General features: G+C 41.5%; 1 protein-coding gene across 1 annotated transcript in view; it reads left to right on the forward strand.

Annotated features, from left to right (window-relative positions):
• Positions 1 to 2,840: 2,840 nt before the first annotated feature.
• Positions 2,841 to 26,071, forward strand: part of LOC131225673 (protein fluG) — a 103,044-nt gene continuing 79,813 nt past the window's right edge. Inside the window, exon 1 of the mRNA XM_058221241.1 lies at positions 2,841 to 3,056. Within this exon, the coding sequence (XP_058077224.1) occupies positions 2,892 to 3,056 (165 nt within the window). The 5' untranslated portion in view covers positions 2,841 to 2,891. The remainder of the gene's footprint in view (positions 3,057 to 26,071) is intronic.

Genomic DNA, 26,071 nt, shown 5'->3' on the forward strand with positions numbered 1-26,071 from the left:
CCCACTCAATTTCCAGTTTGGCCCGCTCATTTTCCAGTTTGTCCCGCTCAATTTTTAGTTTGGCCCGCTCAATTTCCAGTTTGTCTTGCTCAATTTTCAGTTTGTCCCGCTCAAATTTCAGTTTGTCCCGCTCAATTTTCAGTTTGGCCCGCAGAAATTCTAGTTTGTCCCGCTCATTTCCATGTTTGCCCGCTCAATTTTCAGTTTGTCCCGCTCATTTTCCAGTTTGGCCCCCTCATTTGCAAGATCGCCCACAATTTTGGTTTGGCTCGCTTCAATTTCTAGTTTGTCCCGCTCAATTTCTTTTTTCGCTCAAATTTTAGTTTGCCTCGCTCAATTTCTTTGGCCCGCTCAATTTTCAATTTATCCCGCTTAATTTTCATGTTTCGCCCGCTCAATTTCATGTTTTTCTAATTTGTCCTGCTCATTTCCATGTTTGCCCGCTCAATTTTCAGTTTGGCCCGCTCAATTTCCAGTTTGTTACTTCATGGTGATTTTCATGCATTTCACGGGCAATCCCGGCGATTCCGTTTCATTTCATGGTCATTTCCATGCATTTCATGGTTAATCCCGGCGATTCCGTTTCATTTCACGGTCATTTCCATACATTTCATGGTCAATCCTGGTGATTCCGTTTCATTTCACGGTCATTTCCATGCATTTCACGATCATTTCCCTTCACTTCACGATCATTTCCATGCATTTCACGATCAATCCCGACGATTCCATTTCATTTCACGGTCAATCCTGGCAATTCCGTTTTGATTCACGGTCATTTCCATGCATTTCACGGTCAATTTCCTTCACTTCACGGTCATTTCCATGCATTTCACGGTCAATTTCCTTCACTTCACGGTCATTTCCATGCATTTCACGGTCAATTTCCTTCACTTCACGGTCATTTCCATGTATTTCACGGGCAATCCCGGCGATTTCATTTCATTTCACGGTCATTTCCATGCATTTCACGGTCAATCCCGCGATTTCGTTTCATTTCACAGTCATTTCCATGCATTTCACGATCAATCCCGGCGATTCCGTTTCATTTTACGGTCATTTTCATGCATTTCACGGTCATTTCCTTTCACTTCATGGTCATTTCCATGCATTTCACGGTCAATCCTAGCGATTCCATTTCATTTCACGGTCATTTCCATACATTTCATAGTCATTTACATGCATTTCATGGTCATTTTCCTTCATTTCACGGTCATTTCCATGCATTTCCTGGCAATTCCCAAGACTTCAATCCAAGCCCAACCCAAGTTTTATTGAGTTGCTGTTTGTATAGCCCAACCCCAAGACCAAACACGATACATCTTGACCAAGCCCAACCCAATGTCGGGTCGGTCACAGGTTGGTCGGGTTGAGCCCGCCCAACTTTCAGCCCTAAAATTATATATGGTACGTCAGTAACTAATTTTGGTTTAGAAAATATTCTTATTATATGAATAAAGAAAGAAATGAAAAAAAAGAGATTTTTTTTATATGCTTATATTTACATATTTATATAAATATGTGTTAGAAAAAAAATGTAGGTAGAATAAAATTCTCCATGTAAAAAAAAAAAGAAAAAAAAAAGAAAGAAAGTGTGTTGGGATAAGGCTATAGCTACGGTTATAATCCGTAGCCATAGATCGGGGGGTGGAATCGCGAGGTTCACGATTAATCGCCGATAGGGACAGCAACTTGCAGTGGAATGCCGACTTACTGGTATAGCTACGGATTATAACCGTAGCTATATCCGTATCCCTGTCCACACACCATTACCATTCTACTTGAACGTCTACCGTTGAAACCCTTTTAGGGGCCCCACAAGTTTTGGATCATTACGAAAATCGTTTTTCCTCTTCATCCAGGTCTTTGTGGCCTTATGAATAGATTGGATGGAAAATAAATGTTATGGTGGGCCCTACAAAAGTTTTAACGATGAAAATCAATTTTCCGCTGCTCTGTGTGGTGTGGCCCAGTTGATCATTGGATATGATTTTCCTTTTTTTGGATAATGCTCCGAAATGATCTCGAAATATGGATGAACGTTGTGGATATAATAAATACATAGCTGTGGGGCCATGTAACTTTGATCTCTTTTAAGCCGTTCGTACAACTGTCAGTTGGAGGAGCGTCAGCGCTCGTCTTCGCAGTGAAAAGGAGGGGTAGTTTCGTCCTCAAAGTCGCTGTCCGCACGTGCTAGTCTAAGTTGGTCACTTAAGTTTGTATTCTTTCATAAAAACCGCTGGGTAAAAGGTTTTGTCTACAGTGGTCATTTTCTCTGTGTGGGTTGTTTATCTACACCGTCCATCCGTTTTTTTTTTTTTAAAAATTTAAAAAAAAACTTATTTTATGATATGATCCCAAAAAAAAAAAAAACAAAGCAGATGCAAATCTCTGGTGAACCATACCACATGTAACAGTAGTAATTGAAAGCCCACTGTTAAAAACTTCCTAAGGTCTACGGTAATGTCTGTTTCCCATCCACCCTATCGATAATGTCACGCAGGCTTGGACGAAGGGAAAACACAAATATCAGCATGACCTGGAGCTTTTATAGCTCACCATAAGTTTTAATAGTTATTCACCACGCTTTACTGTGGTGTGGTCCACCTGATATTTTTATGTGCTTCATATTTGGGTTCATGCCATAAAATGAGTTGTCAAAACGGATGGACGGCGTAGATTTACAACTCATATATTGAGGTGGGCCCCACGGTCAGGTACCACCTACATCACATCGCTGGTTCCGTGGTAACAAGTGAATAAAGAACAGTTTTGCGTCCACGGTTATTTGGTACGCCCTCTGCCCCTCTCTCTCCTCTCTCCTCCATTTGTAATACAAGCAGTAGAAAAAGGTCAAAACACAAGTATTCACGAACAGAGAGAGCGAGGAACGAATGGAGAAATATGGAGAACTGAAAAAGGCTGTAGAGAGAGTGGAGATCGTGGACGCCCACGCGCACAATATCGTTGATCTCGATTCCAGTTTTCCCTTTCTCAGGTGCTTCTCCGAAGCCGAGGGTGACGCCCTATCCTTCGCACCCCACACTCTCTCCTTCAAGGTATCTACCCTTCCTCTTTCCTCTTATCCTGCGCCCTCTGCCACTACCGTTCTTATCGTGCGCCCACCCCGATTTATATGATGGCTGTACCTCTGCTGGGCCCATCGAAAAATAAACCCTCTTATCTTTGGAAATTCTCTCTTTGAGTGTGGGCTGCTGCTCTATTTCTCTTCCTGACCGTCCATTTACGTACCCCTTGAGTCTGGATCATTCAAGATACCTGGCTTGCGTGGACGGCCTGACTTGCGCTAGCTGATCACGACGTACGGGACAGTCATGCACAAGATCCATTCCGAGCATCGGGTGCGCCGTCTCATTTTCACCATTGATCGTAGAAGTCAGTCAAATCCAAGACTCAGGTGGTCCATACCATAGTGAACGGTGTGAAATCATGCCTAAAACTCTTAAATTCACGTAGTGCGGCCCACATGAGTCTCCGAATATCCTGATTGTCTGAGATTTTATTCATCATGGTGTAGCGCGTCAGATGAGTGAATTGGATGCATGGTAGATCCCACACGCAATTTGAACGATTTTAACGGTGAGACTTACCTGGTCAACTGTTTCCGTGGGGCACGTGATTGACGGGGTGGATATCATCCAAATGAAGTCGTTCCATCCACGTCAGCCAAAGTAAGCCGAGAAAAAGTCACGGAAGCGTTTTCGGCGATTCGCTTTCTGAAGCCGCCGTACGCAATTCCTTTTCTAATCCGTGTATTGCTAATGTAGTTCATACGTGTCCTTTTCTGCAAAGGACACGTTCTGTGGACCTTCTCTTTACGAACGCGGATTGCGTCCTACCCACGCCGGTCTCTAGTCGGGAACGGCAGGAGCTTTGAGTAGCCACTTTGATGTGTAGTTCTTATCCACAACGTCCATCTATTTTTTCCTATCATATGACCCCAAAAATGAGTCAAATCAAAGGCTTAAGTGGATTACACAACGGGGATTAAACTCTTACCGTTGAAAACTTCCAGGGGCCATGGAAGTTTTGGATGGAGCTGATATTTGTGTTTTCACTTAGTACATATTTGACCTAACTTTACGAATAGGTTGGATGGCAAATAAACGTTACGGTGGGCCCCAGAAAAGTTTCAACGGTGAGAGTCATTGTCGCTGCTTCTTGTGGTGTGGTCAACTTGAGCCCAACTTGAACCTTGGATTTGCCTCATTTTCGGGTTTATAAACCTAAAATGATAGGGAAAAAAAAAGGATGGACGGTGTGTATAAGACCTATACATCACAGTGGCCACTCAAAGCTCCTGCCCGTTCCCAGCCGGGGACGGGCGGGGGCAGGACTTGGCAACGGTGACTCGGTTGTCTTAAAGGCTATCTTGACTCGGTAACGGTGACTCAGTGGTGTCTGTTTCTGTTAATTGTTGGGTTGATCCTGGAGTAGTCTATATCGAACAGTTAGTTGTTGGGTTGATCCTGGAATAGTCCGTATCGAACAGTTACTGGGTCTGTTCGTGGAAAGCATGACTGATCAAATAGCCCTTGTGGAACGTAAGAAATTACATAATTGCCATTTCGGTTTTCTACTAGTTTAAAATGAATCTGAGCCGTTTGTAAGGTGGCTTCCTCCCCGAAGGTGACCATGCGAAGAAGCCCAGCCCGTCTAGTCCATCTAGTATATGTTGAATGTGGTCCGATGGAATTTTTATTTTTTATTTTTTCATTTCTCTAGGGTCTCTGGTCCTTTTCCTGTCAAGATGGGTGGGCAATCCTTATTTTTCCACATGGGACCGGACCCACTTATGCTTATTTAGGCACCCCACACACACATGGCTAGCAAAACCTCTATAATTTAGGGTTTATTTGGGAGCTTGGAAAGTATTTGGATGAAGAAAATTAGACTTCCCTCTATTTGTGGCTTCTGGATGGAAAGTAAAAAACAAAGAAAGATTTCTTCGAAATGAACCTATTGAAGTGATTTTTTATGGTGATGGACTATTGAAGGAGGGATGCACATGATGGGTGGTCTGGACCCTATGTAGTATAATGTATAAAGAACATCCATTCTTCTAACTATTTATCATATGGTTAGGACCATCCAACTAAAGTGACTTTTGAAAAGGTTGGAACATCAAAGGTGTGTTGGATTTATTGTATGGTCGAGATCAATGATTGGACCTTTTATAGTACAATTAATATAGGCTGTCTAATCTCTAAACCATTGATCATATGGTTAGGATGATACATTCAAAGTGATTTTCGCCAATGATGGGCCATCAAAGGTAGGCTGCACCTGATGCATGGTCCATATTAGTGATCGCACCTTTTTAATATAATCCATGTGAAGCATCCATTCTCTAAGTCATTGATTAGATGGTTAAAATCATCTAATCTAAGTGCTTTTTATAAGGATGGACCGTTAAAGGTGAGAGGAGCAAATTGGACAAACAGTCTTGATCAATGATTGGACCTTTCTAGCTCAACAAATATAGCCTATCCAATGTCAAACCATTGATCAGATGGTTATGATCATTCAATTAAAATTATTTTTGAGAGGGATTGGCCATCAAAGGTAGGATGCACATGATGGACATTTTTGGTTCAATGATCAGGCCTTTTCTATTGTAATCAAGATGGACCATCCATTCTTCAAGCCATTGATCAAATGACTAGGATCATCCAAGCATAGTATTTTTTGATAAGAATGGGCCATCAAAGATGGGCCACACATATTGGATGGTCCATATCAATAATTAGACCTTTTCTAGTATAGTCAATATGGATTGTCCATTCCCAAACCATTGATAATAGGGATGTGCCATTGAAGGTGCGCCACACATGATGGGTGATCTAGAATAACGATTGGGTCCATTAATGTATAATCAATATGAACTGTCCATTCTCCAAGCGATTGATCATGAGGTTAGGATCATCCAATCTAAAGGGATGAGCCACCAAAGGTTATTGCACATGGTGGATGGTCTAGATAATGATAAGACCTGTCCAAGTATAATGTATAATTAATGTGTCGTCCCATACTTTAGGCCATTGATAAAATGGTTAGGATTATTCAATCAAAGTATAAATATATTTTTTTCTTTCTTTTTGAGAGGGATGGGCTATTGAAGGTTGGCCTCACATTTTTTTAATTATTTAATTATTTAATTATTATTATTATTATTTTTTGTTTGAGAAAACTAAAATTTTACGGAGACACTTGCTGAAAAATGGAAAAGAATACAACCCAAAACTAAACTTCAAAAAAGAAAATACAACAGGTTAGCAGCCTTTGCTGCATTAACACAAGGAGTCCAACTGAAAACAAGCCCCTTGACCGCTAATGATCTCTTCCACCGAGGAGCGGTCATTTCGAAAGCATTGATTATTCCACTCCCTCCAAATGGACCAAAACAAAGGTATAATGATGAGCCTCCACACATGATGTAGAGCGGGCTGTGGACAGTTTCATGGCTAAGATGGACTAGAAGAGGCCGATCACAAGCGGAAGTGAACCAGACCGTCAGAACTCAAAACGGATGTATCTCACAAACTGGAATGAGCTATCAGACGTACCATATATGATTTTGGGGTAGGACGAGCTACTTTAGCCACCCAACCCCACTATGCCGGGTTGCTCATGTCGAATTTGCAAAATACCATCAAATCGACGATTGAAATCCCGTTTTATTTTCGTTTTTACTATTTATATTAAGTTTTAGTTGAGTATAACTCTTCATCCGTTGTGCTTTAGGAGTTGCCCCCAACATGAAAAGTACTTAGAATAATTAGGAGAACATCATGGTTCGGCCAAATAGGACACTATTTTTGTCCGAAACTATGCAAACTAGTAGACATCACAACTGTCTACATAGTAAGTCGTGATTTCTAGTTTGGTTCCCAAACTTATCCCATGGCTTAATATCTCTATTTAAATGGCCGTGAGCTCATTTATTTTATTCATCAATCAAATTATGAATTTTATAGAATGTTTTTTTGGTTTTTTCTCGAGGATTCAAGAATTCTCTGTGAGGAGTTCGGAGAAGCTCCATGAAGCTCTGTCAGTGATCTCCTTGAGGAAGATGGCGCTTGACCTCATGTCCTTCCCTGCGTCAGTTTGGTATCGGAGTGAGGCTTTTCCTCAGATTTATGGCTTCTAATGACGGGTCAGGCAACAATCCCATGGATGGTACTCTAGAGAATTATCCTTTAATGGCGGCAGCTTTCGAAGTAGCACAGCAAGAGAATCGGCAAGCCATGAAAGCACAGCAGGCTTCCATCGATCGCATGACGGATCGCATAACGGAGGCCCTAGGGTAGCTTTGTGTTTATGGTGGTGATCCGCCCCCAGCAGTTGTTGGAACTCGTAATCTCCCTAATCACAGGATGGTGCCAGTGGTAAACCAAAGGATCATCCTTGAGAAAGGGGCATCCAGTGACGAGGAGGTTGATGACAGGATCCTCCAACATCCCTGGCAAGATGGTGATCGAGCAGATCGGTCAGATCGAGAGTTCAGGATGAAGGTCGATATCCCTTGCTTCAATGGCCAACTTCACATTGAGGATTTCCTCGATTAACTTTTCTGAAGTTGAGTGATTCTTCGACTATATGGAGATTCCTGAAACGAAGAAGGTCAAACTTGTGTTCTACAACTTGAAGGGTGGAGCTTCAGCTTGGTGGGGGCAACTACAACTCGTACAGACGAGACATGAAAGCACCAATCCGCACATGGCAGCCGATGAAGTAGCTTCTATGAGCGCAATTCCTCTTTACCGACTACGATCAAGTACTATTCCAACAATACCAAAATTGTAAGCAGGGTAGTCGGTTGATGAGAGATTACACAGGAGAATTCTACTGCTTGATGACGTGTAACGATTTGGTTGAGACTGAATCGCAACAAGTCGCCCGATTCAACTGTGGATTACGTATAACTATCTAGGATCAGGTCCAGATGCAGGCCGTTTGGATGATGAATGATGCAATCAAATTGGCTACCCAAGCAAAAGCACAACTTGAACGCCGCAACACACCGACCTATCCTACCGCCAGGGTTGCCGCGATGGGTCCGTCCCAGGGAGCTACATAGCCCAGAGGGAAAGAGCCCGTAGGAGCGTGTGCACTCAACCTCCTACACTCATGACCCGAGATCAGGGGAGTGGGCAAGCTAGACCCCAACGGGGGGTATCGACTGTTGCTGGTCCGAGCAGGATCCCAAACCCCTATGCTCGGCCAAGACCCAACAATTGCTATCATTGTGGCCAACTGGGTCACCTATTAAATACTTGTCCCCAATGACAAGTAGCGAACCTCGCCATCAATGACAATAGTGCTGAAAACACTGATGAAGACCCAGATGTTGAGGAACAGGAGCACGCCACAGAGGATGAGGCAGATGAGGTAGGTTGGGTTCAGTAGGATCACGGCGAGTCGCTTGTCGTGAGGCTGCTATTGTATGCGCCAAAGAAAAAAGTACACCCACAGCGGCATAACATCTTCCGAACTAGGTGTACGATGAATCGAAAAGTTTGTGACGTAATCATTTATAGTGGGAGCAGCGAGAGCAACGTCTCCAAGGTCATGGTGGAAAAATTGCAATTAAAGACAGAGCGCCATATCTCCCCATATATGATCGGTTGGATCAAGAAGATCAACGAAGCGAAGGTAATAGAATAGTGCACCATATCCTTTTCAATTGACAAACATTATAAAGACGAAGTAGTATGTGATATAGTTGATATAGAGGCTTGTCACATGCTACTCGGTCGACCTTGGCAATCTGATCGTGACGCCACTCATAAAGGGCGAGATAATGTGTATATTTTCGTTAAGGATGGCCAGAAAACCATATTAGCCCATATGGATCCAGAGGAGCCACCCAAAACTTCTACGGTGGAAAGCCATTCTCCCTTAACCATACGGGACTTCGTGAATGAATCTAAAGAAACAGTACAGGCCTATGCATTAATTCTAAAAGGGGAAGAACTCGAACTTACTATCATCCCTAAAAGACTAAAGCTCTTGTTGCATGAATTCAAAGAAATTTGGCCCGATGACCTTCCCGATGGATTACCTCCCGTGTGAGATATCCAGCACCATATTGACCTTGTCCTTGGGTCCAGCTTACCCAATTGTCCTCACTATCGGATAAGTCTGAACGAGTGCGAGATTCTGCAGGGAAAAGTGGAGGAACTGATCCATAAGGGTCCTATTCGAGAAAGCATGAGCCCATGCGCCGTACCGGCTCTATTAACTCTTAAGAAAGATGGGAGTTGGCGCATGTGTGTCGATAGCCAGGCCATCAACAAAATCAACATAAAATACAGGTTTCCTATATCACGGTTGGATGATATGTTGGACATACTTGAGGGTGCAAAAATATTCTCAAAATTGGACCTAAGGAGTGGCTACCATCAGATTCGAATATGGCCGGGTAATGAGTGGAAGACGACCTTTAAGACCAAGGAAGGGTTGTATGAATGGATGGTCAAGCCCTTCGGTTTTTCGAACGCGCCTAGTACATTCATGAGGCTGATGAACCAAGTTCTGAAGCCATTCATTGGGCGGTTTGTCGTGGTCTACTTCAATGACATCTTAACATACAGTTAGGACGAAGTAAGCCATATAGAACACCTTAGACAGGTCCTTTAAGTGCTCACTGAAAGCAAGTTGTATCTCCATTTAAAAAAGTGTAGCTTTTTGACTGATAGCCTGTTGTTTTTAGGCTTTGTTGTGACATCCACGAGCATTCGAGTGGATGAGGAAAAGGTGAAAGCCATCAGGGAATGGCTGGTCCCAACAAACATTCATGAGATGCGAAGTTTTCACGGGTTGACGACATTCTATCGTTGGTTCGTGAAGAATTTTAGCACCATTGTATCTCCAATTACAGACTGCATGAAGGGACAATTTTAGTGGACTGATGGAGCTGACAGGAGCTTTGCTGAAATTAAAGACAAGTTGTTCAAAACCCCTGTAACGTCTCGGAAAAATCCGTACAAAGACTCGAGTACCACCTCAGGCAGAAATCACTAAGGACCGAATCCTTTAGAAATTAGACGAAAATTAATTAAGTACTAAACTGAGTTAATTAGTAGATTAGTTTGAACTGCTTTCTATACGAACCGCAAGACCCAAAACTAGTAAAATCGCTAACTCTACATTACCTAAAAACCTAGGATCAATCTCAAAACCCAGTTGCTTTCGGGAGCACATTGAAACTCCGTATTGGACCTGGACCGCGCGTCGAAAGTCCGATTACCGCGACATTATACGGTTATGACCGCCTTATTGGGCTTGACTATCATCTCGGGAATCAAGTCTAAATAGTATCCAGAAACACACAACTTGAGCCCGGAGGGAAGTGTGTGAGAACGCGAATATTTTTAGAAAATGAACTCAAACTTAAGTGATTTGGGCCGTTCACTTGCAGGCCAAATTTAAAGTTTCAGACCGTTAGATTCTGATCCAATTACACCCTCGGATCAGGAAAATTTCCCTACACATGTCAGTGCACTTGTGGCCCTGATCGAGAGACGATGACCGTTAAATTAAAACTGGTCCTCCGCGGTCGATCTACAAACCCGATCGGACCGAAACTTTAACCTGGCATAGATCCATTGTTAGGGAACTTTCACCGGACCGTATGCAGGAAATGGACCTCCAGATGAGCTCCGTTGGCCCGAAACGGACGACTTTTGGCTATAACCTAAGTATACCATGGCCCTGGAGCCATTGACATTAGTTCTGGGCCTATATAAGGGCCTTAACCCAACCCTCTCTCATTCCATACGAATTTCAAAACCCTAAGAGAGAGAAGAGAGAAAGAGAAGGAAAGAGTGAGGAGAAGAGAGAGAGAGTGAGAGATAGTTGCTGGGATTCGTTTTCGCCGCTCTACGTGCCAAATCATCCTGCCTACATCTCTATACCGGCGATTTCGATTTCGTTTTCGGGTAAGAAACCCTAACCCTAATCTGTTTTAGGTATCCAAGGAGAAGAATCGACGAATAGCTAATCTATTTCGTGATTCAGGTAGCCGTTGTGCCGTAGACGAAGGCATAATGTTCGAACTGAGTTCGATACGAGTTTACTGACGGAAGGTGCGGACTACAAACGTTTAGGTTATGGTTTTCAAGGCTTTCAATGTCAGTTAATGATTTATAATGCTATCCCATACGCTTAGATGCGATGTTTTCCGCGTATTACTATATATGAAGTATGTTGAAAATAATGCATTCCATGTGTTTGTTTAAATGTTTGTATGAATATGAAATTATGATTTGTGCTTGCCATGATTGTTGTTTGGGAATACATGATTGTTGTACGTGTGGCAACTCCCTTGTGAAAGGATTTGCTATAATATATGTTTTAACTAATTTATTACATGTATGTGATATGTGTAGTTTAAGTGTTTGATAAAATGTCTGAATGAGAAAATGCTCGTTAAAATGTATTTAATAAGGGTGTTGAGATAGGATTCTCAGTTCCCTTATTTATAGTTACAATTTCCTTTATGTAACCTATCTTACTACTACGTGATTTATAGATGAAATGCCTATGTATAATAACATGTGCACTATGTGTTTGTTGAAATGCTCAAATGAGATTTTTATTTAGGTTGGTTGTCACATGCTGTCTTTGACTATCACATGTGAATGCAATTGTTTTGGAGTGTGATTGGGGCTACGATGTAGTCCAGGCAATCGGTAACGACTTCCGATCGAGTGACTGAATTAGTTTAGCCACTACGGACACGTTCGATGAATCCGAGTTGTACGGTGATTATCGACAGTGGTTAGGCCACAAAGAGTGCATATGCGCTCCATGTCGATTAATTCAACGTGCGCTTGTACCAGTCGAGCTTGTCCAATAACCCGATTAGCCTAATGTATGTTCACCATGTATGGACGCTACTGCTTGAATCTAAGGTACCAACTTACCAGTGAAAAGCCCATTTAACCTTGGTACCATGATCCGCCAAGACTCATGAGCCGGGCATGGTGGTATGGGACACCGTGGTCGAGCTGTCGACCTACGCTGGGGTGATTAGCCTCCCCGTAGTGACCAGTGAGCAACCTAAACTCGTGAGCCGAATACAGTGGTATGAGACACTGTATTCGAGCTGTCGGCCTACGCTAAGGTGACGAGCCTTTCCCATAGTGACCTCGAGTATAAAATAGGCCTACGATCAGGTGACGAGCCTCTCGTGGTGACCTCGAATATGATTTAAGCCTAAGCTGAGATGACGAGCCTCCCGTAGCAACCTATAGTGTAAACTCGCGAACTTGCCTATCGTATGTGATTAACTAGGATTGACAACCCTAGATGGATCATTGTTTGGGTCAATGATATAAAGGGAGGTACCTTAGCTTTCCAAACATGCTGTATGAATAAGTCTAATTAAGAACTTGGCTAATCACGCATATGCACCGCATTGCATGTGCCTTTGGCGTTGGAGTTAAGTACAGCAGGAGTGTTGCATGCGCGACCGTGAGATGATGTCGCAGAGGGAGTGCAGGCAAGGGCATACATCATTATTGCATTCCATCCTTGCATTAACAAGAGTACTTAAGGCATGATTGTTGTACTGCTTTATCATTATTGCTTGATTGAATTGATAACATGTTAACCTTTGCCTTATAGCTCCACTGAGTTGATCACTCACTCCTACTCTGGGACGGTGTTTTAAAACACCAACCAGACTCTGTTGTAGTTTCAAATGACGGCGAGGCTTACGAGACAGAGCCTGCCTTCTATGACGACGAAGAGTTCTCCTACATGCAACTTTCTAGTGGGTCTATGTAGACCTAGAGTTGCGTCGACGGGGCTACATGGTTACGGACTACTTGAACATTACACCTTGTCATTTTGTAAATTTTGGAATTATACATGTAATTATTTAACCTGGTGACGTTCATACTTTGAGGACTTACAATCACTTATATGCTTTATATACTTATTACAATCTTCCGCTTGCGAAATCTAATTGTCTCTGGAGTATGATATGCTGATTTGGTATAATCTCATTCATGTTTAATGCACTAATACGGACAATATTTTATCATCATTATCTATGTTGCATAAGTGATGCGTTGGAACTCGGGAATTGAGCTTCTGCTTGACCCTCGATTTTCAGGGCGTTACAACCCCGGTTCTTGTACTTCCCAACTTTGACAAGTTATTCGAAGTTGAGTGTGATGCTCGGAATTGAGGCAGTCTTGTCTCAAGAAGGTCGGCTGGTGGCCTTTTATAGTGAAAAACTTAGCGATGCACGCAAAAAGTGGTCAACATATGAGCTTGAATTATACGCAGTGGTCCAAGCATTGCAACATTGGCGACATTACTTGATTCAAAGGGAGTTTATCCTTTATACAGACCATGAAGCTCTTAAATTCTCATTAATAGCCAAGCTAACATGCATCGTGTGCATGCTAGGTAGGTTTCATTTTTGCAGGAATTCACATTTGTGCTGAAACATAAGTCTGGGCAGCAGAACAAAGTGGTTGATGCACTGAGTCGCCTTACAACTTTATTAGTCATTATGAGTAGTGAGGTCGTCGGGTTCAAGCGCCTCAAGCACATATATGTCGACGACAACGATTTCAAGGACGCATGGGTTAGATGTCGAGAAGTCACCTCAGTGACCTACATATGCAAGATGGGTTCCTTTTCAAAGGGAATCCATTGTGCATTCCCAAAAGCACGTTGAGGGAGCAGATCATTCAAGAGCTACATGGAGGTGGCCTTAGTGGACACTTAGATGGGACAAGACGCAAGCACTTGTTAAAGAACGATACTACTGGCCACAGTTAGTACGTGATGTGGGTAAAGTGGTGTAGCACTGTCATGTTCGCCAGGTCTTCAAGGGTCATTCTCAGAATACGGACCTCTACACACCGTTACCTGTACCCGACGACCCTTGGGAGGACCTATCGATGGACTTCGTGTTGGGTCTCCTACGAACACATCGTGACATGGATTCAGTGTTCGTGGTGGTGGATTGTTTCTTGAAGATGACACACTTCATACTATCCAAGAAGACCCTCGACGCAATGCATGTGGCAAATTTATTCTTCAAAGAGGTCTTGCGACTACACTGGGCCCTCAAGATTATCACTTCGGACCGCGATAGGACGTTCATTAGCCATTTCTGGCGAACTTTGTGGAACCGGTTCGGTACACGACTTCAGTTCAGCAGTGCCTACTGCCTACCACCCACAGACTGATGGGCAAACTGAAGTTGTGAATCACACATTGGGGAACCTCCTTCGATGTATTTTAGGAGAAAAGCCGAAGCAGTGGGATTTAGCCTTGTCTCAAGCGGAGTTTGCATTCAATAACATGGTGAACCGTTCGACAGGGAAGTCTCCATTCTAGGTTATTTACAGCCGAGTACCTCGCCACACACTTGACTTGGTCCCTTTACCCAAGCTTCTAGGCATGAGCATTGTAGTGGAACATATGGCAGACAAAATCATGGGCATTCATGCGGAGGTCGAAGCCAAGTTACACGCCTCGAATGACAAGTACAAGGAGCAAGCTGACAAACATCGGTGACAAAAGGTGTTCGAGGTGGGCGACCAAATTATGGTCCATCTACGCAAGGAGAGATTTCTGACCGGGACATAGCAATTTGAAAAACAAGAAGATTGGGCCGGTACCGATCCTTCAAAAGATCAATGACAACGCGTACATTGTTGATCTTCCGAACGACAAGGAGATCTTGCGTACTTTCAACGTTGCGGACCTGACTGAGTATCATGAACCAAAACAGGACAAGAACTCGAGGGCGAGTTCTTTTGAAGTGGAGGGGACTGATGTAGAGTGGGTCGCGGACAGTTTAATGGCCAAGATGGACCGGAAGAGGGCCGATTGGAAGCGGAAGTGATCCACACTGTCAGAACTCAAAACAGACGTATCTCATAAACCGGAATGAGCTATCAGATGTACCATATATGATTTTGGGGTGGGACGAGCTACTTTAGCCACCCAACCCTACTATGCCGGGTTGCCCATGCTGAATTTGCAAAATACCATCAGATCGACGGTCGAAATCCCGTTTTATTTTTTGTTTTTACTATTTATATTAAGTTTTAGTTTGAGTATAACTCTTCATCTGTTGGGCTTGAGGAGTTGCGTCCAACATGAAAAGTGCTTAGAATAATTAGGAGAACATCATGGTTCGGCCAAATAGGACGCCTACTATTTTTGGCCGAAAACCATGCGCACTAGTAGACATCACGACTGCCTATAAATAGTAAGTTTACTACTTACATTAAGTCATGATTTCTAGGAGTTTTAGTTGTAGTTTGATTCCGAAACTTCTCCCATGGCTTAATATCCCTATTTAAAGGGTTGTGAACTCGTTTAATTAAATTCATCAATCAAATTACGAATTTTATAGAATTTATTTCTATTTTGCTTGTTTTTTTTTTTTTTCTTGTGGATACGAGAAGTCTCTGTGAGGAGTCCAAATAAGTTCCGTGGATTCGGAACAATTATCCCCTTAAGGAAGACGGTGCTCAACCTCACCTCCTTCCCTACGTCAACACAACTTTCCCTAGCTTCCCCATTTTACCCACATGCCAAGCCCACTAGAGGTCTTCCACCATTTCCGTCATGACCCAATTAGTATGCAAAATAACGAGAAAAGAAACCCAAACTTTGTGAGCAAAAGGGTAATACATGAATAGATGATCAATAGTCTTCAGATTCTTCATACACATGAGACAATGTTAGGGAGGATCAATGATCTCCTTTGAAGATTATCCATACTAAGAACTTTCTTTCTCCTAAGTAGCCATACGAAGTCTGTAACTCTAGGGGGGCTCCGTAAAACCATTGATGAAAAGGATTAGGGCCGAGATAACGAGGCACCACATTAATCAAGCTACACAAAGAATGAACTGATAATCTACCTGAACTATGAGCAACCCAAATCATTGAGTCCTCATGTTGAGGTGAAGGAACTATACTCATTAGGCAGTCCAGTAAACTAATTTGTAATCTCTTTATTTTCCATATTCCTTTGGCAAGGAGGGTTCCAAATGACAGAATTGCTGCAAATAGAGTGACATCGGGCTACTAGAATGAACTGATCCAGCGTGCGAGAAGCCAATTTTGGAAAAAGATCTTGAAATGCCTAATCTCCATACAAAACATCAACACAAAACCGGATATGATGCCCATTCCTAAGCGAAAAAGCCACCCCTCTTCGAAACAAGTGCTCTATCGACGCTATCGCCTTCCAAAGATCGAAGGCGTGGAATATAGAAGAACTTTTCACATACTAGCCACCCTCTTGTGAACCTATACTTCCTCACAATAATCTCCCTCCATAATCTCTCCAGTTTGGATCCAAATCTCCAATGCCATTTCCCAAGAACTGATAAGTTCATGTACTCAAGACTTTTTACCAGCACCTCTTACATGAATCGGCTTGCAAACCTCATCCCATTTGAGAAGATGGAACCTTCTTTCATTTTTGGCCCCCTTCTAGAAATTTTTACCCCGATTAACACCAACTTAGGGCATTTGAAAATAGACATGAAGTACATGGCATATCAGAAAAGGCCACTTTGATTAGTGTCAACCGGCTTCTTACGGATAGATAGCGGCACTTTCAACTCAAAAGCTTTCTCCCAATTCTTTCAATAACCACATCTCAAAGATGATTTGTAGGCTCTCCAATACAAAGGGGAAGGCCTAGATACATCGAATGAAACACCCCCTTCCTACATCCAAAGATACTCTTAAGATGTGATAAATCGTCATCATACACATGCACTCCCAACATTTCACTTTTTGCCACATTGATCATTAACCCCAAGACTACCTCATTGCAAATTGTAATTTTTGGAAGGTTGTCTACAAAAACCACATCCGCATAGCAAAATAATAAAGTGTCATCCGTGCATTGGAGGTGGCTTATTTGAAAACTGCCAGCTGCAACCTTGAACCCACTAATCAAACCATTCTTCTCCCCTTTGTGGAGCATCTTGCTAAGCGCCCCCCCTATTACAACAAAAAAGGTAAGGAGAAAGAGGATCCCCTTGTCTAAGACCCCTGGATGCCTTGAAGAAGTCTTTTCGAGACCAATTTACCAAAATAGAAAAGGAGGCGGATTGAACACATGATTGAATCCAACTCTTAACCTAGACTATCCAACATGTAATCCAAGAGCTCTCGATCCACATAATCGTAGGTCTTTTCAATGTCTAACTTGCACATTAGTCCACTTTTCCACTCTCTATTTATTGAGTCAATGCAGTTATGGGTGATAAGGGGGCTCTATCCTAGATCTGTCTCCCCACAACAAAAGCTCCTTGATTTTCAGCAATAACCTTCGAAAGAACTCTCTGGAATCTTAGAGCAAGGACATTGGCAAGAATTTTATAAGGGCCTTCGATAAGGCTTATGGACATAAAATCTTTCAATTGCTCTGCGCCATCAATTTTAGGAATAAGAGCAATAAATGATGCCGCAAGCTTGTTTGGGAGACTACCACGCTCGAAGAACTTTGAAATGAAATCTATCATACCTCTTTTAATCAAAGGCTATTTTTTTTTTTTTTTAAAGAAACACACTGGGAAAGTGATGGGGACATTCTGTGCACATGCGCACGCACGCCAGGCCCCCTACGCACGTACACCAGAAGGAGGGCCCCATCGTCGATCAGGATTGATGACGACGTCTAGGGAGGGTCTCCTAGTTAGAAGACGAAGTTTTGGTTCAAGAGAGTGGACCCAATAGCCAAGAAAAGTCCATCGTGGGATCTCATGATTGTAGCCCACTCGTCGGATTGATTTCATATTTTAGGTTTTGCTTATTGTTATTATTTAGAACATCGTGAACGCTTTAGATTTCTTTGTTTAGTTTTTATTTTAGTTTACTTTATCGCCAAGTAATAAGTTGCGCACATGGTGCGAGTTTTTAGGGTATAAGGTTTTTACTATAAATAGACACCCCTTGTAGTTTTTTTGATTTATTGAAGTTGAATAAAAATTCCTGCGTGGTTTTTTCTGCTCTCTGAGTTTTTGAGTTGTGGAAAAATTAAAGTGGGTGCGAAGCCCTCCCTTTTTGAAGGGTTAACTACCGTGGTGTGAAGCCACGTTTATCCCCATCCGCCCTCTATCTTATTTCATCCCTTCCACAACCATATTCGCGCCAAATTCGTTTGTTTTGCAGCTGTTCATCCCTCTACAGCCAGTTTTCAGAATCTAGCCCACAGGAGGGCTGAAACTTCGACGGAGCACCACGCCTAGACCGTAGCTCGGATTGATGTGAGATTTGGAGGTTTTGCAGCCCAAGCCTGGCCAACCAGGGCCAAGAAGCCAATTTGGGAAGGCGAGCCTTCGTCGCACGTGCGGCTAGCCTACCTGTGCATGTGCGTCAGACCCGGGGCACCGTCTGCACGCGGGGGCTATTTCTGGGACATGTTTTTCTCTTTTCATTCCTAATTTTATAAACCCTGACCCTAGATTGCCCTAAATCCCCAATTTTTATCTTTTCTCACTCTAGGGTTCCTTGATTTGAAATTGGTGAATTCCTTGGATTAGGGATTGATTGTCATGCATGTGTGGATGGTTATTTCTTATCTTTGAGTATTGTTTGATTCATAATTTCTATTGATCCAGCCCTATCATGTGTAGGCCTGGACCCGCATAGATTCCCCTTAATTGAATGTTTGGACTTTCATATGGGATATGGAATTTGTGTAATTATTTCTGAACTAACGTGATCTTAAGCCTGAAATCTCGTATATCATATTTAATTTTCATGTCCTGCATCAGAAAGCTATTAGGGCCAGGAACCTTGTCCCCAAACATCGAATCTAGGGTTGCTTTCACTTCTTCCTTTGCAACTGGAGATTCAAGGAAAGAAGCATCCTCACTCGACAATTTATGAAAATCTAAATTATCAAGTCTTGGCCTGATCCACTAATCACCAGATAAGAATTTCTCATAAAATTTAACACTAGAATCTCATTTCTGCCCTTTTTCCGTGGTCCTCACACCGTCCACAACCAAACTACTAATCCTATATCCACAAGCCCAAGCACTCGCTATGCTATGAAAAAGTGAGTGTCTGTCCCATTCTTTAAGCCAAAACGCTCTTGATCTCTGTCACCACTTAATTTCCCCTTCTTTTGAGCGGTTAGCATAGTGCAAATACAAAGCTAATCTCTTATTTCTATCCTCTCCCATGAAGCACCGACCTCCTCCCATAAGTCTAAGTCGTGAATCTCCTTGGCCATTTTATCAAAATCAGCCTCCCAAGTACCAAGCACTTTCTTCTAAATTTTAATCTTTTCCTTCAGAAGCTTCAATTTTCGATGAATCCTGAATCCTGCAAAACCTTCCACTAGTGAGGATGCCTACCAATCAGTAACAAGCTGGTCAAAGCCATGGATTTCCAACCAAGCAAGTTCAAATCTAAAAGGTTTTGGGCCCTAATTCTCAGCAGTCACCTGCAACACAATAGGATAGTGATCAGATATTGGCCTTGACAAGCCACTTGATTGACCAACGGAAAATTCTCTAACCCATTTACAGATACGAAAAAACTGTCAAGCTGCGACAGGGTAACATTTTCTTGATCATTAGACTAAGTGAACTTTGCACCCCCAATGGAAAATCCACCAATTTGTATTTGGCCATCCAATCAGCAAAACACTTCATACTGCGAGTAATACACCCCCTTGGAAGAATTTTCATGCACAAATCGCACAACATTGAAGTCGCTGCAGACAGACTGAGGAGAGTCCCATTTTGGCTGACGCAGTCCAAACCCAGAACTGATCTCTCAGACTGGAGGAGCAAGGGCCATGCACTGCTGAAAAGATCCACTGAAAACTTGAAGATTCCTCTGGCAGCTGAATCGAAAGAGAAAGGTGATCAAAAGAAACTATCTACTTTCCTCTATAATTCAGACTAGAGGAGCAAGGGCCATGCACTGCTGAAAAGATCCACTGAAAACTTGAAGATTCCTCTGGCAGCTGAATCAAAATAGGAAGATGATCAAAAGAAACTATCCACTGAAAACTTGAAGATTCCTCTGGCAGCTGAATCGAAAGAGGAAGATGATCCAAAGAAACTATCTACTTTCCTCCATAATTTAGAGTTCTATGCCAATACGTGCCATATCTTAGATTCATCATTGCCTGGAGCTATGACCAACTGTGCAATCTTAAACATCTCAACAACCACATGCAAAGTGCATTAGTTGGATAGCTAATGAATCGAGCTAAGGAAAACCCGTCAGAGGGAACTTAGCAAAATATAGTAAAATAGTAGAGGAAAAATCAGGAACTTCATAAGATAGCACTTTGAACAACAAATAATGTGTTCCCAATTATCTCTATCTTAGCTTATTTAGAATTTAATATTTCCCAAGGTTTGATATTTTAGAGTCAGTTTTAGTTTGCATATGTTAGGAATATTATTTGGGAAATAATGATGGAAGCAGAGGTAGAAGGGAAAAAGAGGAGAATGTGAGAGAGGATGCGAGTCTATTGTATGGGCTTCCTCTCTCATTGGTTTCAATTAATAGTAAATTAGGGTTATATGAATAAGAGTTTTAATCTAATTAGGGTTACATGAATAAGACTTCTAGTCTAATCAGAGTAAAGAAGATTTATAATCTAATCACAGTTACGAGCAACACTCCCAGCGTAATCACATTTAACAAATCAGAGTAATAGATAAGAACTAAAAGGTATGGTGCAGTGCAAGAGCACACAAAGCTATAGTGGGCTGTAGGATATATTGCACCGCAAGAGTGCATGAAACTGTGCACATTAACACTCCCCCTCAAGTTGGTGCGTGAATATCATCTATGCCAAGCTTGGCGCTAATATTCTTGAGACGCACTATTGATGTGGCTTTATTGAAGATATCTGCTAACCAGTCTTTTGAATGAACAAAGGGAGTTTGTAGAAGCTAATTTCTCCCGAATGAAGTTGCAGTCATCCTCTATCTGGTTTGTACGTTCATGGAATACCAGGTCAGATACAATGTGCTTGATTATCGCAATGTAGTAGAACTGGGGAAGATATTATAAATCTCATGTCTTGAAGAATGGTTTTCACCCATAGTAATTCACAAGCTGCTTGAGCCACAGCACGATATTTTTCTTCAGTAGACAAGCGAGCAACAACAAATTGCTTCTTACTTTTTCAAGTAACCAGATTTCCTCCTACAAACGCGCAATATCCTATAGTAGACCACTGATCAGAGGAAGAACTAGCCTAATCAGCATCACAAAACTCACTGATATTCAAATAACCATGAATAGAGAAGACCTTGTCAAGGAGAAGCTTTAAAGTATTGAAGAATTCAATAGACTACTTCAAGATGATGACATCAGTTTTGTTGCATAAACTAACTTACAATTCCAACAAAATATGAGATGTTCGGACGAGTAAAACTGAGATAAATTAAATGACCCATTAGTCCGTGACACATTCCCTATTATCAATTTCATCTGATTTTTTCTTGTGTAAGTTATGATTTAATTCAATAGGTATGTCCATTTGGTGAGCCCCAAGAAACCAACCTCGAAAAGAAGATTTAAAACATACTTATGTTGGGATAAGAAAATTTCAGGTTTTGAGCAAGCAACTTCAATTCCAAGAAGTATTTCAGCAGCCCCAAATCTTTCATATCAAATGATAAGGCGAAGAATTTCTTAACATTGTCCGTCGTCATTGTACTAGTACCAGTTAGAACAATATTATCAACATAAATGACCAGAGTTATTGATTGCCATCAATATGTTTTATAAACATACAAATGGTTAAAGGTACTCTTAAATCCGATGTTAGGAATCGTGTTACCAAGCTTTTCAAACCAGGCACGAGGCGATTGTTTGAGGTTGCATAATGCTTTCTGAAGGCGATAGACTTTTCTTATCTCCCCCTTAGGTCGAAAACTGAGAGGCAAAGACATGTATATTTCTTCGTGAAGATTCCTATGTAGAAACACATTTTTGACATCCGATTAATACAAGGGCTAGATATAGTTGATGGCTATAGACAATAGAATGCAAATAGAGTTTAATTTTGCCCCTAGAGCAAAAGTTTCGTTGTAATCTTCTCCAAGCTTTTGGTTTTAGCCCTTAACAACCGGGTAGCTTTGTACTGATCAATGGATCCATTTACATTGTACCTAACTGTGAAAACACATTTTCACCTGACAACATGCGTTCCTGTTAGAAAAGTTACCAATTCCCAAGTATTTTGTTTTTCAAGTGTAGACATCTCTTCTTCCATGGCTGCTTTCTATTTAGGATCGGCCAAGGCATCTGCAATCTTGTTAGGGAGATGCATTCAATATAGATGAAAGATAGGATTGATAAGAAGGAGATAGGTCTTTATAGAAAACATAGTTACCAATGTGATGCAGGACAATTAACCACTTGCTCTAAAAGCTCGAACCGATAGAGCATGGCGAATTAATCCATTTATCTCATAGCCCAGGCCCTACATCTCATGGGTTAGGACCTCGGCCGAATCCCCCTTGTGGGCCCCAAATCACATGGGTACCGCCTCACATGAGCCACCCGCCTCACACAGGTGGGGCCTGCCTCTCATGAGCCACCCGTCTCACACGGGCCACCCACCCCGAGTGTGTCCCTGTATGCCATGGACTACCCCACTCGAGCCCGGTGTGAAAATGCCCCTGCATTAATCACCCCTCAGTGAGGAGTCTCGAACACGAGACCTCCCGCTTTGATACTACTTTGATGCAGGACAATTAACCGCTTGCTCTAAAAGCTCGAATTGATAGAGCATGGTGAATTAATCCATTTATCTCATAGCCCAGGCCCCACATCTCATGGGTTAGGACCTTGGTCGAACCCCCCTCGTGGGCCCCAAATCACATGCGTATCGCCTAGTGTTCGAAATATCGATATCGCGTTATGTATCGCATTCTTGGGATACGGATACGTATTGGTTATCGCATGGGATATATCGTTTGTATTGTGTAATGTATCGTTGTTGTTGGAAACATGGGGAAACATTGGGAAATTGGTTGAATCTTTAGATGAAACTTTGGGGATTATTAAAAAAGACATCAATACACACTTCTAAATCAAAACATTACAAAAAACAAGTACACATAATACGTTTTCTTTCTACAGGGTCCTAATCTATGCATTGTCTAACTGAATTGATGCAAGTATATTCAATGTCTATTCATATAATTTATAAATGTAAAAAAGACGTGTGGAAACACAAGCAGGAATACATTCAAAAGAAAAAGAAGAATCACTAAATTTGGTTACAGACATGTTTGATGTGATGTTTGAACACTAAGATTGCAAACAATTTGCAAGAAGTTGAGAAATTTTGATTTTTTTTTTTTTCAAATTTTCACAACTCGGCCCATCTCCTTCAAATCTCAAAATTGAAGCTCCCAATCAATGATTTTTCATGTAGAACATGAAAAATCAAGAATTTATAACAATTTGACACTAATTTAACATGATTTACAGAAAATAAGAGCATCAAAATTCGAAAATGCTCACTAGATCGAACATGTGGGATATATCGCACTGCTTGTACGTTTCGTATTGCACTGGTGGGATACGAGATATATCGTGGGATATATCGGCCGACATCGTCGATATTTAAAACAGTGGTACTACCTCACACAAGCCACCCGCCTCTCACGAGCCACCTGCCTCACATGGGCCACCCACCCCGAGTGTGTCCCCGCATCCCACAAGCTACCTCACTCGAGCTCGGTGTGAAAATGCCCTTGCATTACAATGTAATGATATGTGCATCATTGAGTTTCTTTGCTAATTGCTATTCGGAGATCTATTTGGTATGGTTCCAACTTCGAAGAATGGTAGTTCTCGGGGAGTGGCATTTTTCTTCCTTTGAGAATAGACCTTGAGTTCTTTCGTTGGAGTTGGAGTTGGACTTGATACCTCTTGAATATAAGATTCATCTATGATGGGGAGAGGAAGCGGAATAGAAAATGTTTGTGTACTGTCTCGAGAACTGAAATAAGGCACATTTTCAAAGAATGTGGCATTTTTAGAAACGTATCTTTTCCAATTAATAGGGCAGTAATGTTTCTACCCATTCTACAAGTTTGATTACCCTAAGAAAATGTATTTTATTGATTGTGGTCCTAGTTTGTTGTGAGATGGTCCAAGGATGTGGACAAATCAAGTGCATCCAAATACTTTAGGCGGTAGGACAAATAGAGACATGAGGTTGTGAAACTAGTAATAGGTAGTTTCCTTTTAGAACTTCAATCGGAGTTTGATTAATTATATAGGTAAAAAGAAGTATGGCTTCATTCCAGTATCATTTTGGTACTGACATGCTTATTAGAAGAAATCGGGTGCTCTCTGGCAGTGGTCGATTTTTATGTTCAACCACATCATTCTGCCGTGTATAAGGGCATGAGTATTGAAATTCTATTCCATGCTGAATATTTGTAAATTATATTATAAATATTTTCATGTATTGTCAAATTGAAATGTTTTAATTTTGGTGTTGTATTGGGTAGAAATAATTTGATGAAATATCTTTATAATCAATGGAACTTCGTCATGACTTTTTAGGAGATAAACCCATGTATGTCATGAGAAATCATTAATAAATATTAGGAATTATTTAAAACAAACTATTTAACCTAGTGGAGTAGGTCCCCATATGTTTGAATGAATAAGTTGAAATGGATACAATGTCTTTGTATTATTCAAAGGAAAAGTAGTTTGATAAGCTACTCATAAAAAAAGTAGTTTGGCAAGTAATCATTTTTATTGAACTTTCCAACAAACAAATGACATAATGATTTCAGAGATAAATGGCCCAGACAGGTATGCCAGAGGGTAAGTAGAAACATGAGCATAACTGAATTTTTCTTGGTTGAGAAGATAAAGCCTCGATCTTCATGACCACCATCAAATCATCTTCTTCGTTGTTAGATCCTGGATAACACAATGGGATAGATAAAAATAACACAACAATTCAGTTGTTTGGTAAGGAAGCTAATAAGAAAAAGATTAGATGGAAACGAGGGAACATGAACTACAAAAGGAGATAAATAGGGATTTAGAAAGACAGAAAGTTCCCTTTCCTAGAGCTTCAAAGAGGGAACTATAAGGCAATCTAGTCTTTCTAGAAATTGGCGAGGTTGAAATATATCAATCACTCATACCAGTCATGTAATTGGATGCCCCTGAATAAATGATCTAGGATGTCCGAGACACGTGATTTGCAGTTGTAGAAGTACATGACTGCCTGATCTAGTTTGCAATGGAAATGGGAGCTTGAAGAGTTGCCAGTTGCTAGTTGTAGTTCATTGATAGTTTTGTCCCTTGGGTCTTGATCACTATGGGTGGAGGATTCTTCATAGTGCTAATATTGCGGAAGACTTTGTTCTGATTTTCTTTGGCTGAATATTGGGATGAAGTATCCAATAATATTCTTTTAAATGTCGTCTTTCATCACAATGTGTGTATCTGAGCTTATCTTTGTCCATGTTTCCCCATCCAATTCTGACGCAGGGATGAACGTGATGAGGATAACTACTCCGAATCCACGGAGCTTCTCTAGACTCCTCACAGAGACTTCTCGAATCCACGAGGAAAGAAAGCAGAAAATAGAAATAAATTCTAATAAATTCGAAATTGATTAATTGATGAATAAAAACGAGTTCACAACCCTTTAAATAGGGGTACCAAGCAATGGGAAAGAAATTAGAATCAAACTACAACTCAAACTCTTAGAATCCGCGACTTACTATAAATAGTAAACTTACTATTTATAGACGGTCGTGATGCTACTAGTGCGCAAGGTTTTCGGCCAAAAATAGTAAGTGTCCTATTTGGCTTCACCAAACCGTTCTCCTAATTATTCTAAGCTCTTTTCACGTTGGGTGCAACTCCTAAAGCCTGACGGATGAAGAGTTATAATCAAACTAAAACTTACTATTTATAGTAAAAACGAAATTAAAACGGGGAAACGACCATCGATCCAGGGGTTTTTCGCAATTCTGGGCTGCGCAACCCCGCGTAGCTGGGTTGGTTGGCTTCAGTA

The sequence above is a fragment of the Magnolia sinica genome, chromosome 14, assembly GCF_029962835.1.
Source record: "Magnolia sinica isolate HGM2019 chromosome 14, MsV1, whole genome shotgun sequence".
Taxonomy (NCBI): Eukaryota; Viridiplantae; Streptophyta; class Magnoliopsida; order Magnoliales; family Magnoliaceae; genus Magnolia; species Magnolia sinica.